This window comes from Schistocerca cancellata, unplaced genomic scaffold (genome assembly GCF_023864275.1).
Source record: "Schistocerca cancellata isolate TAMUIC-IGC-003103 unplaced genomic scaffold, iqSchCanc2.1 HiC_scaffold_1104, whole genome shotgun sequence".
Lineage (NCBI taxonomy): Eukaryota > Metazoa > Arthropoda > Insecta > Orthoptera > Acrididae > Schistocerca > Schistocerca cancellata.
This window is the reverse complement of record NW_026047103.1, coordinates 6,620,556-6,632,784: the sequence shown is the minus strand read 5'-3', so window position 1 is coordinate 6,632,784 and position 12,229 is coordinate 6,620,556. Positions and strand designations below refer to the sequence as shown.

Below are 12,229 nucleotides of genomic sequence, written 5' to 3'. Positions count from 1 at the left end.
AAAAGGTGCAGTGGAGTTAGTTCAAGCACTACGTTATGCTTGTTTCATTCAGAGAATGGCAAATGAGAAACCACAGCCTACTACGTACCATGTTCACGTGTATTAAACATCTAGAGGCTGTGGATCCCCATAAATACAAAATTTTAAGAATACAGAACATGGTGCACAGTAGAGGCGAAGACATTAGCATAAGCGATTCAGCTGAAATAACACAAGAAGAGGTGACCTTTATAATATCCATGGAAGAAAAAATGAAAGTTTCAGGGGAACATCATTGGCAGTGTAATAATAATAGTCATAAACAAGGGATACGAAATGCTACATTTGTGGTTAACTGGACCAAAGACTGTAACAGACACTGAAAGACTACCAAGATGAGATGGGTGTAGACACCAAACTGGGCAAAAAGAGCGAGTAAGTTAAAATATTTTTGTTACCATCGTGATGAGGCAGAGCATACACATGCAATCAGGACCAAAATAACAGCGTGTGAACAATGTCACACATATGGACATAATGCAAAGGACTGTAGAACTAAATGTTTTCTATGTGTTTCTTGTGGACATTCATCGTATCAGTGCATGAAAAAGCTCAGAGGACGACAAAGACACAAGATGGCAAACGAAGTCTGCATAGCAGCCAAGCATCACCTCCGTCACATGGCCTAAATTTGGGTTGTAAGCAGCGAGGCAGGAAAGACATAATGATGGACGATTCATGTGCGAGCAACGGTCGAACTGATCGCTGGAACAGTTAAAGTTACCTGTAAAAAACCAATTACGTACGTCACTTGCCAACAGGGACTTGTAAACAAAACATTGCTGGTGCACATTTAACCGGATGTCACTATGAGTGCATGTTCCCCATGTTATTGTGTGTTTCCCATGATTAATGAGTTGGAGAAAATGAGTTATAGCATGGAAACAAACCGTTTCCACACCCATGTTGACATAAAAATTTATTCGTCTACATGTGGGAAAAGTCCTGCAATTTGTGCTGTGCATTTTTGTTTCACCCTGTATATATGCGATCTGTATTTCTTACAATTCTTTTGACAGTTCCCGCCTTCCGTTGCCCTCCTGGCCTTGTTAAATCATGCATTAGGGATTTGGTTTCCTGTAACAGCTGTACGTTATCTGTAGCTCCACTAATTAATACATTACATGCCACATTCCTAATGCTCAGTTACTAAAACCTATCTTTACAATGCAGTACTGCCCTCAGTCCTACCTGTTTCACAGGGTGAAATTTCGCGTTTGCTGTCCTGAGATGCACATATGTTACCAACTTCCAGGTTGTACTAGTTATGCCGACTTCCCCTTCATGATAATAATGTATTCCTGCGGAGGTCATTGTCGTGATGAGAATGTCCTCAGAGCATTCGACAACTGTAGGTTCGCCACACCTCGGTGATAATTTGGTTATTCACATACCATTCCGTTTAGTATCCTCAGATTCATTTGTGTTCCAAACAAATGTGACGTCTTCTACCTTAGGCAATACATGTAACTGTTCATTAGCCGTTAACTATGTCCATAAACTTCTGTTTAACAAAATTATTTTCTTCACAAAATTACCAGTTATGTGAGTGTCTTTCAATAACCTCATTTCACAGTGCTCTTCATCACACATTGAGATTAACACAGACGTTTGTTTACAAAAATGGTTCAAATGGCTCTGAGCACTATGGGACTTAACATCGCAGGTCATCAGTCCCCTAGAACTTAGAGCTACTTAAACCTAACTAACCTAAGGACATCACACACATCTATGCCCGAGGCAGGATTCGAACCTGCGACCGTAGCGGTCGCGAGGTTCCAAACTGAAGCGAATAGAACCGCTCACCCACCCAGGCCGGCGTTTGTTTACATATACTCCTTTGTTTATCCAGAGGCGGCTGGTACGTGTCTCAAACAGTTGCTGTTGAGAATTTCGGTTAATAACAGGAAAAAGTCACTGATTAATACTTATTTCCTTATAGGCCAAGGAGCCAGCCGTTAATGAGGTAGGCCAACTATCCATTGAATCATTAGTTCGCAGAATGGGTGACAGTAAGAACACACGTTTCTGATAGAAATAGTAATTCAGGTGTAATGAGAGTTAAAGTCCTGAGAGGGGCTGAATCTATAGGATATTAGGAGTAGCTGGTCGGACACCTCACATCACAATGTGTTTAACTTTCTACTTAGGCAGACCGTTCCTGCTAAAATCAACTCTTTGTCGCCAGTCGCGAACTCAAAGTAACCAAGGAGGTTTTGCTCCCTCTCAGCTCCGCTATAAAGTCTGATTAGAATAACTACAACAGCACAAAAAACTCAAACTGTCCCCACGTGGGTCTCACCGACCCTGTACTGGTGCACTGGACCTGTGCCATAACTGTACAACTCTCCACGTATAACGTCCCTTCACTTGCTTCTCCAAAAGGCACTACAAAAAAAAATTATTCACCATTACTGATATAAGACTTTATGAAAATATAGTATACTGAAGAGGTTCATTTGTGGCAGAGGGTGTTCCTTTGTACATCATTGAGGAAAACCCTGCTACACCGCCTAGAAAGGCTATAATAGGCTATAATCTACATCTACACCTACGATATTACTTTGCTATTCACAATTAAGTGCCTGGCAGAGGGTTCAATGAACCACCTTCAAGCCGTCTCTCTACCGTTGCACTCTCGAATGGCTCGCGGGGAAAAACGAGCAGTTAATTTTTTCTCTGCGAGCCCTGATTTCTCTTATTTTAAAGTGATGATCATTTTTTCCTATGTAGGTAGGTGCCAACAGAATGTTTTCGGAATCGGAGGAGAAAACCGGTGATTGAAAGTTCATGAGAAGATCCCACCGCAACGAAAAACGCATTTGTTTTAATGATTGTCACTCCAATTCACGTATCATGTCTGTGGCACTAACTCCCCTGTTTCGCGATAGTACAAAACGAGCCGCCCTTCTTTGAACTTTTTCGATGTCATCCGCCAGTCCCACCTGATGCGGATCCCACACAACATAGCAATACTCCAGAGCAGAGCGGTCAAGTGTGGTGTAAGCGGTCTGTTTAGTAGATCTGTTGCATATTCTATTTGTTCTTCCAATTCATCGCTGTCTTTGGTTTGCTCTACCACAACATTATCTATGTGATCGTTCCAATTTAGGTTACTTGTCATTGTAATCCATAACTATTTACTTGAATTTACAGCCTTCAGATCTGTGTGACTTGTCGTGTAATCTAAATTTAGTGGATTTGTTTTAGTACTCATGTGAATAGCTTCACACTTTGCTTTATTCATGGTCAGTTGCCACTTTTCACACCACACAGATAGATTATCCACATCATTTTTCAATTCATTTTGGTCATCTGATGTGTTTACAAGACGGTAAATGACAGCATCTGCAAATGATGTAAGACGGCTACTCAGATTGTCTCCTATGTCGTTAATGTAGATTAGGAACAATAGAGGGCCTATAACACTTCCTTGGGGAACACCGGGTATTACTTCAGTTTTACTCGATGACTTTCCGTCTATTACTACGAACTATGACTTTTCTGACAGGAAATCACGAATCCAGTCGCACAACTGAGGCGATACTCCGTAGACACGCAATTTGGTTAGGAGACGCCTGTGAGGAATGGTGTCGAAAGCCTTCTGGAAATCTAAAAATATGGAATGAATTTGACATACCCTGTCGATAGCACTCATTACTTTATGTACATAGAGAGATAGTTGTGTTTCACAATCACAGACACGTGACACCAAGATGCTGAAAAACACACCTACCGACAGGCGACGTAGTTTATTTCGTGTTTTTGATGCTGTGTAGCAGCTGTTCCTCAAATGAATGAATATGCGCGATGCTTAGTAGAGTTTCGCATACAGAGGTAGGGCACTGAAAGATGATTTTATGAAGTGTTGATACCACTCTTCAATGTTTGTATCTGATGGATTTGCCGCCCACCTTGTTTATGTAGTATATGCTTAGGCAACAATGAAACTGAGTGTAGGTGATCTGAACATCTGGTGCTTTTCCCTTGACTTCCATTCGGATAACCTACAAATCTGCGGATTTTTTTATAAGCTAGAGAGTACATGATACGAACTATAGCTATAGTTAACTAATGGAATAATTCACAACAAGATTGTGACCATGTATGATATCAAGTACCCATAAGTCAGCAGATACTGATAGAAAAGATATTACAATCTATGAATGAAATTTTCTGTAGTTATTACAGTGTTTCATCATAAGTACTTATGTGTAGGACGATTACTGTTTGATTTGAGTGTTGTGTAAACTGTAAATTATTAGAGATTTGACAGTGCAAAAGTAATGTAGGTATTTATGAAAAGCTTCAGCACAATTCTTCCAAAACCGTGGTAATATTTTGGAACTAGGCTTTACCTATACCACTGCCCTATCTACAAATCGAGAACCATTGTGCATAGGTTGCTTGTTTGCTTTGCTCAGAATATGTTCGATCACAATATAATATCTTTAGTATGTATGTGGTATGTGTGAGGTCAAATCGACTAAGAGCTCATCCACAAGTCTTGAATGTATTTCGAGTAGAGTGGAAACATGTTCTGTCTGCGCTGTACTGGAACATTAGAATAAATTCTCAAACAGCCCAACGCTATAATGACGAAAGAATTTCCTACATTATACAGTCAGTTCCACAAGAAAGTGTACACCGTAATTTTAAATGTAACGTCCGCAGCGATGTCCCTGGTAGCTGTCGCGAATCTGTACTCAATGTGCTTTTGCACAGTGTGCAGATAAACAGTGTGAGACTTGAATGTTTTGTTTTGTCGGTTTCAGTTTTGGCTATTTGCACTTACTTACAGCCAGTTTGAACGCTAAAAAGATGAAATATTCATCACAAATCACTCCTGAGGTCCGTTAAGTAGGTATTTGGTTCAAACGAGGCATAGTTGGTGCTTCAAGAGGATAATGACCTGAAACATCGCAGCCGTCTCTGTACAGCGTGGAAACAAAGGGGGTGTCCACTATCGATTGGCCTTCAGTGTCTCCAGATGCAAATCTGATCGGAATCTTTGATCGTATATTAAAATGAAGCTTAAAAAATTCAGTGTATACTTTGAAGCAGCTGTCATATGAAATCAGGACGATACGAAGATCGATATCGAGAGATTATGCAGAAATTCTTCATGCCAAAGAGGCGCTAAGCTATGATTGATAATGGTGGCTATTGGACTAACTGTTAGGTAATTGCGCAGATAGTAATAATGTAACCTCCCCCTCACTTATCGACCCTAATGACAGTGAAAAATTAAACCGCGTGTACCTAATGGAAATTTGGGAAAAGCAATCGTCACCGAAGTTAATCTGTCGGTAAAGAGGGAGGAAAGGGTTACATCTAAATGAAAGGAAAAATGCAAATGAAACAGGTGGAAAATAATTTTGAAAAGGGGTAAAGTTAATAAAGAAAGTAAATGTGTAGCCGTTACGTCAACTAGCGGTAATTAGGTATTTGAGATTTGGGGGAAATTACGGTCGCCAGTCCTAAGGACAATTACTATAGTAACTGAGAAAGAAAGGTTATTACGCATATAATTAGCACTAGAAGTGTGGCAACTGAAGGTTGACACGTGTAGTGTGAAAACTGAAAGTTTGTCAGAAGTAATAAATTTCGCTACACTCTGACTTAATTTAGCAAAAGAATTAATAAAACAGGAAAATCGAAAGTTAATTTAGTGACTGAAGTTAATAGTGAGCTTTCTTTCTGAAGCACATCGAAATTCAGTAAAACACGGTTAGTCTTGGACTACCTCAACAATCATTTCAAAAGCTACTTGAATCTACGCAATTTCGAAATAAGAGATTTAACTTTGAACTTGAATTAAATGATTCTGAACAATTGTAAAATTTAGTACGTACCAAGCTGAGCTGCAGTCACAGGTAAGCTAAAATACGGTAACAAAACTCGCACTCTTAATTTGTGCTTGTGTAATCTAAATATTGTAGCCAGCTATAAATACTTAAACTGAACTTTTAAATTAAAGCAGTGAAATAAAATGATGCTGGCGTTTGAATCTCAACGACACTCGGGTTCATTCCGGGAAAGGAAGGGACCCTGCTCGGTAATGCAACTGGGATAATGAGCAACAAAGATTCATGCTAAGTTGCTGTAATTTTGCGAGGCAAATGGAACAATTTTAAAAGCTGAGGTCTGCCATACAGTTCTAAAACTTTACGTGCTTCCAGCCTTCCTCGTTGGTTGATTGAAGGTTTGAAGCCGTCGATCGAGGAGGGGGCGACAGTCACTCATTGTCGGTCGTCGCTATTGCAGAAGCTGGATGTTGGCGCGCCTTCTTCTCGACACGGTCACCAGACGAAACTGGCTCTTGTTGTGCACCAGCTAATGCTTCCCGTCCGCGACCCCATGTCAGAAACTATCATCGCAAGTCGAGCGCAATTACATGCTGCCAAACCCCGAAAGCGAGGCAACTCGTGGGAGCATCACACAACACCTGCTCCACTCGCTACTCCAGCCAGAATCTCTCTGCCCAGCCCGCGCTCCACGCGGCAGAATTAACACTACCAAAGATCCTACACACTTTGATTCTTCACACGACCTATCGATGTAATCGTTCGATAGCAGTTTTGCCTAGGCAAGACCCAGCGTAAAAATACAAATCATATTTACGAAACAAACCAACATAAATGCATAAATATATATATATATATACAAACAGTAAAACAATTACAATATATAAAGACACAGAAATGTTATATATTCAGGTAACAAAAATAAGGAAAACAAATTTATAGTACAATAAATGGAAATAGGAGGATATGCATTTCCGGCGTTACAATAACATGTATTCTCATGTTGACATATTTTTATAAGAGTGTCTTCATACAGATAACGGCGTACACTTTCTTGTGGAAGTGACTGTTCGGCTATCGTCTTTTGGATGAACAACTCTTGTTGTCGAGAGATGTTGTAGTGACGGTGTGATGTAAATCAGGCAACACAGTACCACGACTGCAGTGTACCAGCTGTATACTGCCGGGCGTGACGGCTGCAGCCCTTGCTCCCCCTGTGTTGCAGCCCACAAGAACGTGCGGGCGTTCATCACGCACGGCGGGCTGCTCAGCACGCAGGAGGCGACGGCCAGGGGCGTCCCGCTGGTGGGAATCCCCGTGTTCGGCGACCAGTCGCTCAACATGGCGCAGGCGCAGCGGCAGGGCTACGCGATCACGCTCGCCATCAGCAACATCACCGAGGCATCGCTGCAGTGGGCGTTAAACGAGGTGCTCAGCGTCCCCAGGTAACCGGCGCCCTTTAAGCAAGCTGAGTCTCGCAGTATGGCGAGCACTGATTTGCCACATAAATGTGACTATTGTGTTTGGAATACATTGAACCACATCTTTCATTGTTTGACGTTTGCGCCAGACTGGAGATGTTTTCTCCCTTCAACTACGCACGAAAAATAGCTGTGTGCTTGGATATTAGTGCTTCTATATGTTTACACTCCGCACGCCACCTTATGGCATAGGAAGGAGTGAGAGAGCAATCTATAGTCTCTTTCAATGGGACTATTTCACGCCCCCGCTAATAACATAGCCTCTCCGACATAAAAAAAGTTAAGCTCCCAAAACACAAGGTCGAATGGCGATGTAACTTTGTTCACGTACATATCATCGGAGACTGTGTAAATGATTAGAGCTGCAATTTTCTGTCGCAGGTAGGACAGACACCAGAGTGCATTAGTTTTGTTACCAGGGCTGGTGAGGTATACAGGAGGCATGAAAGTCGCTGTATGGTGAGTAATGACTATGAAGGAGTGAAACTGCAATGGAATTCTAAAACTGTCAAAGCTGCACAGAAGCATTTCTTTAATAGAATGAGACTTTCGTTCTCCAGCGGAGTGTGCGCTGATATGAAACTTCCTGGCAGAATAAAACTGTGTGCCGGGCCGAGACTCGAACTAAAGTAAAGCTGTGAGGACGGGGCGTGATGCGTGCTTGGGTAGCTCAGTTGATACAGCACTTGCCTGCAAAAGGCGAAGGTCCCGAGTTCGAGTCTTGGCCCGGCACACAGTTTTAATTTGCCAGGAAGTTTCATATCAGCGCGCACTCCGCTGCAGAGTGAAAATCTCATTCCGGAAACATCCCTCAGGGTGTGGCTAAGCCATGTCTCCGCAATATCCGTTCTTCCAGGAGTGCTAACTCTGCAAGGTTCGCAGGAGAGCTTCTGTAAAATTTGCAAAGCAGGAGACGAGGTACTGGCAGAAGTAAAGCTGTGAGGACGGGACCTGAATCGTGCTTGGGTAGCTCAGGTGGTAGCGCACTTGCGGCGAAAGGTAAAGGTCCCGAGTTCGAGTCTCGGCCCGGCACGCAGTTTTAATCTGCCAGGAAGTTTCATTTTCTTAATGACGATCAGTTTCAGACTTTAATCTATTATCAAACCACCCTGCAGAACAGACTGTACCACCTTACAATTTACATATGCAATATATAAGGCCAATCAAAGTACAAATGCATGTGACAAGGTGATTACATCCGGCATCTGTCCTTGAGGACGCTGAAGGGATTCCGCCCTGTTGAGGTTGTTTGTTTTATTTTGCAAAATTGCGAAATAACGATTACTTATGACCCATAATGGCACACTCTCTTCAGTGACCCCACCTGAGTTTACCTAACGATGTTCAGTACTCACGCCAATTTATTTCCTGTACGCAGCTCTGTACTGCCGTATCCAAGTAGTATCTTTAACTTATCTACTCGTACAACCAATAAGGCCACGGTAGACACCTTATGGTAGAATGTATGTGATGTGTAATCATCTTGTCGAACTTATTGACCTTATGTATCGTATACGTTACCTGTGACGCAGTACACTCTTTTCTGGAGGATGACTTGATAATGGGAAGGAATTCGAAACTGGTCGTCAGTTACATAAAAAACTAACTTCTGTTCAATTTTCACGGTTTTATAGTATTACTGAAACATAATAAGTTGCAGTCTATTGCCATCCAGCATGCTGGAACTGAGTAACAGATTTTGAAAGGGCTCTCGTTGTATGCCTCCATTTATCTGGCACCTCAGAGAGTGCATTAGCTACATTTATTTATTTTTGAGGGATGAGGCATTCATAGGTGGCAGTGGTCTTATGTTGGACTGCATTGCGAACATTGGGCCTCGCATACACGTTGTCAAGTTACTGGTCGGCGACGTCAGTACACCACAAGGGAGAACAGTCGTATTGTGCACACAACACGAACAACTGTGTTTGGACTGGTGCCATAACCAGAAAGCACGGCCTGGCAGCGAATAGCTTCTGTATGTCCATCCTTTTATACAGGAGGTCTCTGGGACGGCGACCGTTTACTACCGTGACAAAAATAAAAACAGCTACAGCCGTCCTTATAATTTGATTTTATTTTGTCGCTATTAGTTTCAACGCTTCATTGCATATCTTCGGACTCTTTCTGGTGCGGTACAGGTTGATATGATCCCTATGCATAACCCACCAGTAGCCAGCATTTCTGGATATGCAGTTGATGATTGGAGTGGTGACACATTATATACGTATCCAGTAATGCTGGCTACTGGTGGTTTATGCATGGGGATCATTTCAACCTGTACCGCATCAAAAAGAACCTGAAGATGACACAATGAAGTGTTGAAACTGGTAGCGACAAAATAAAATAAAATCATAAAGACAGCTGTAGGTGTTTTTATTTTTTGTCACGCCAATGAATAATGTCGCATTGTGTTCGTTTATGAATCAAGGGACTGTATTGCCGTTGATGTCCATTATTGGTGACTATGGTGGCAGTGTGAGGGGAAGTCTCACTCTTCCAATGATTTTGGAGATGCACAGCTGTGTTGCTCCTGACGTCATGGTGTGGGAAACCACTGGGTGTGACTCCAGCTCACGCCTGGTAGAGACTGAGAGAACTCTGACAGCACAGTGTTATGTTACCAACATGCGGTGTGCTCAGCTGCTTCCTCTCATCTGACTGCACAGTGGTGTCACTTTTCAGCAGAACAACGCTCGTTCATACACGCCACGTGACGCCCGGAACTGTGTGCCAGATGTAGAAATACTCCATACCCTGCAAGACCCCACATCTGTTCCCTGATACAACATATGAGTAACCAACTTGAAAGTCAATTCCATACCAATGCTAGTACGTAGGACAACGTGGACAAGTTACAATAGCTAAGGGCCAGTTTTACTCAAGAGAAGGTATAATGGTCCTAAGACACCCTTCCCAAACGAATCACTGCATGGTTCCTGGCCAGAACGGGTGCAGTATCATACCGACAAATGACGTCATACTGTCCAGTATTTTGTCAACATTACACGATTTTACAATCACTGAAGCAACACCATGTTTTCTCGCAACCTGTGAAATTTCGTTTCGTTTTCTCCTCTCTTTCTGGACCCTCCACGTATTTTTTTTTCAAGCACTGCAAATTTCAAAATCCATAACTCCAATGGATATTCTTATCTTGTAGTCGTTTGTCGTCCAGAGTTGCAGGCCCAAAGCTTTGTACAGTGACTGAGATGCTTTTCAACTGTGTGTACTGCAAATAGAAGCATCTCAAATGTGATGTTCTGTTAAAAAATATGAAGAATTATTTAGACGAATAGCTGAAAAAAGCCAATAGTGGTCTGTTACCAGAGGGTAGAGACTTGTGATAACTCGCTGCTGAAATGAGCACTGGAGGGTGAAAATGGTAACAAATAAGGAATACGATCTCCAAAAGAGGTTATTGTGATATAGACTGTAGTGTCTATGCAGAGAAGAAAAGAATACTGCAAGACAGGTTGCTTGGTTGATTTGGGGGAGCGGAGCAAACACACAGTCATCAGTCCCATCGGATTAGCGAAGGATGGGAAAAAAAGTCGGCTGCGGCCTTTCAAATGAACCATCCCGGAATTTGCCTGAAGGAATGTAGGGAAATCACAGAAAACCTTAGTAAGGATGGCCGAACTTGGGTTTGAACCGTCGTCCTCACGAATGCGAGTCTAGCGTGGTAACCACTGCGCCATCTCGCTCGGTCCAAGAAAGGACAGATTAAGGGATAAAATCATACTAGTCGAAAGTTACGTAATACAAAGGAACGCAGTTCAGACATTTATGCAGAATATGAGCCACAAAAAATATATTCGGTTTACCTGCCTTCAACTGAAGAGATAAATTTTGCCGCATCTTCTAGAACAACGTGAAACATAACGGTCACCCTCTCAATGGTCATTCGTCTATATTTCATTCCTGACATCCTGACCGAGTTTCCTGGGCTGGTAGGGGAGAGGGTGATGAGGGAAGAGAGCTATAGCTCCTTAAGTCCAACAGATAGGCAGACGTGGGGAAAGTGGGTGGTCAGAGAAAGCAAGTTCCGCTTTCCTTACATATGTGCTTGCTGATTCATCGTGGTGTGATAATCACTTCGTAATGGACACGGTACATACACAGAGTGTATTATTAGGTCCCCAATGTTGGCAGCACCCAGGCACAAAACACTCGTGGCCCAAATCGAATAACTTCGACTGATCCAGGACCAGTAACTCTTCGTTCAGGACGATGTGGACAAACCATATAAACCAGTATTGGCTACTGCTGTTCAGTTGGACATCCATATTTGTGTAACTGCAGACCCTCGGTGTGCAGGTACCGAGAGAACGCCCAGCGGCTGTCGCGCATCTTCAACGATCGCCCCAGGAAGCCTCTGGACGAGGCGGTCCACTGGACAGAGTACGTCATCAGGCACCAGGGGGCGCCGCACCTCAGGTCCGCCGCGCTGGACCTCGCCTGGTACCAGTACTTCCTGCTAGATGTCGTCGCGGCGCTGCTCGCCGCAGTACTGCTGGTGCTCCTCATCACAGGGGCAGCGATCAAGGCTGGACTGCGGCTACTGAAGGGGACTGCCGGTGGATCCAAAGCTAAGAGGTCTAGCAGCAAGTCCACCAAGAGGGACTGACGGCTTTCTATTTATTTACCTGTTGTATAAATCTGATTTGTATATTTCCTAGTCAGACGAATAAAATGGGTTTATACAACCATGGACTTTTAACAATATCTGTTCAACGTTGGACAGTAAAACCGTATCCACTTATTAATTGTTCATTCGTCGGTGGATGGTTTCACAATTAAAACAGCTACACGAGCTTATTACAATAAAACATATTTCATCGTTAATATACATACAGATTTTTTTGAAAGATTTCATTATGCCTTCAGCTGCCGTTCTCT

The 12,229-nt window shown here is 42.7% G+C and overlaps 1 protein-coding gene across 1 annotated transcript in view; it reads left to right on the top strand.

Moving 5' to 3' along the window:
- LOC126156195 (UDP-glycosyltransferase UGT5-like) overlaps positions 1–11,957 on the top strand; it is a 38,217-nt gene extending 26,260 nt beyond the window's left edge. Inside the window, exons 4-5 of the mRNA XM_049916287.1 lie at positions 7,072–7,291; positions 11,648–11,957. Coding sequence (XP_049772244.1) covers positions 7,072–7,291; positions 11,648–11,957 — 530 coding nt within the window. The remainder of the gene's footprint in view (positions 1–7,071; positions 7,292–11,647) is intronic.
- Positions 11,958–12,229: the final 272 nt, after the last annotated feature.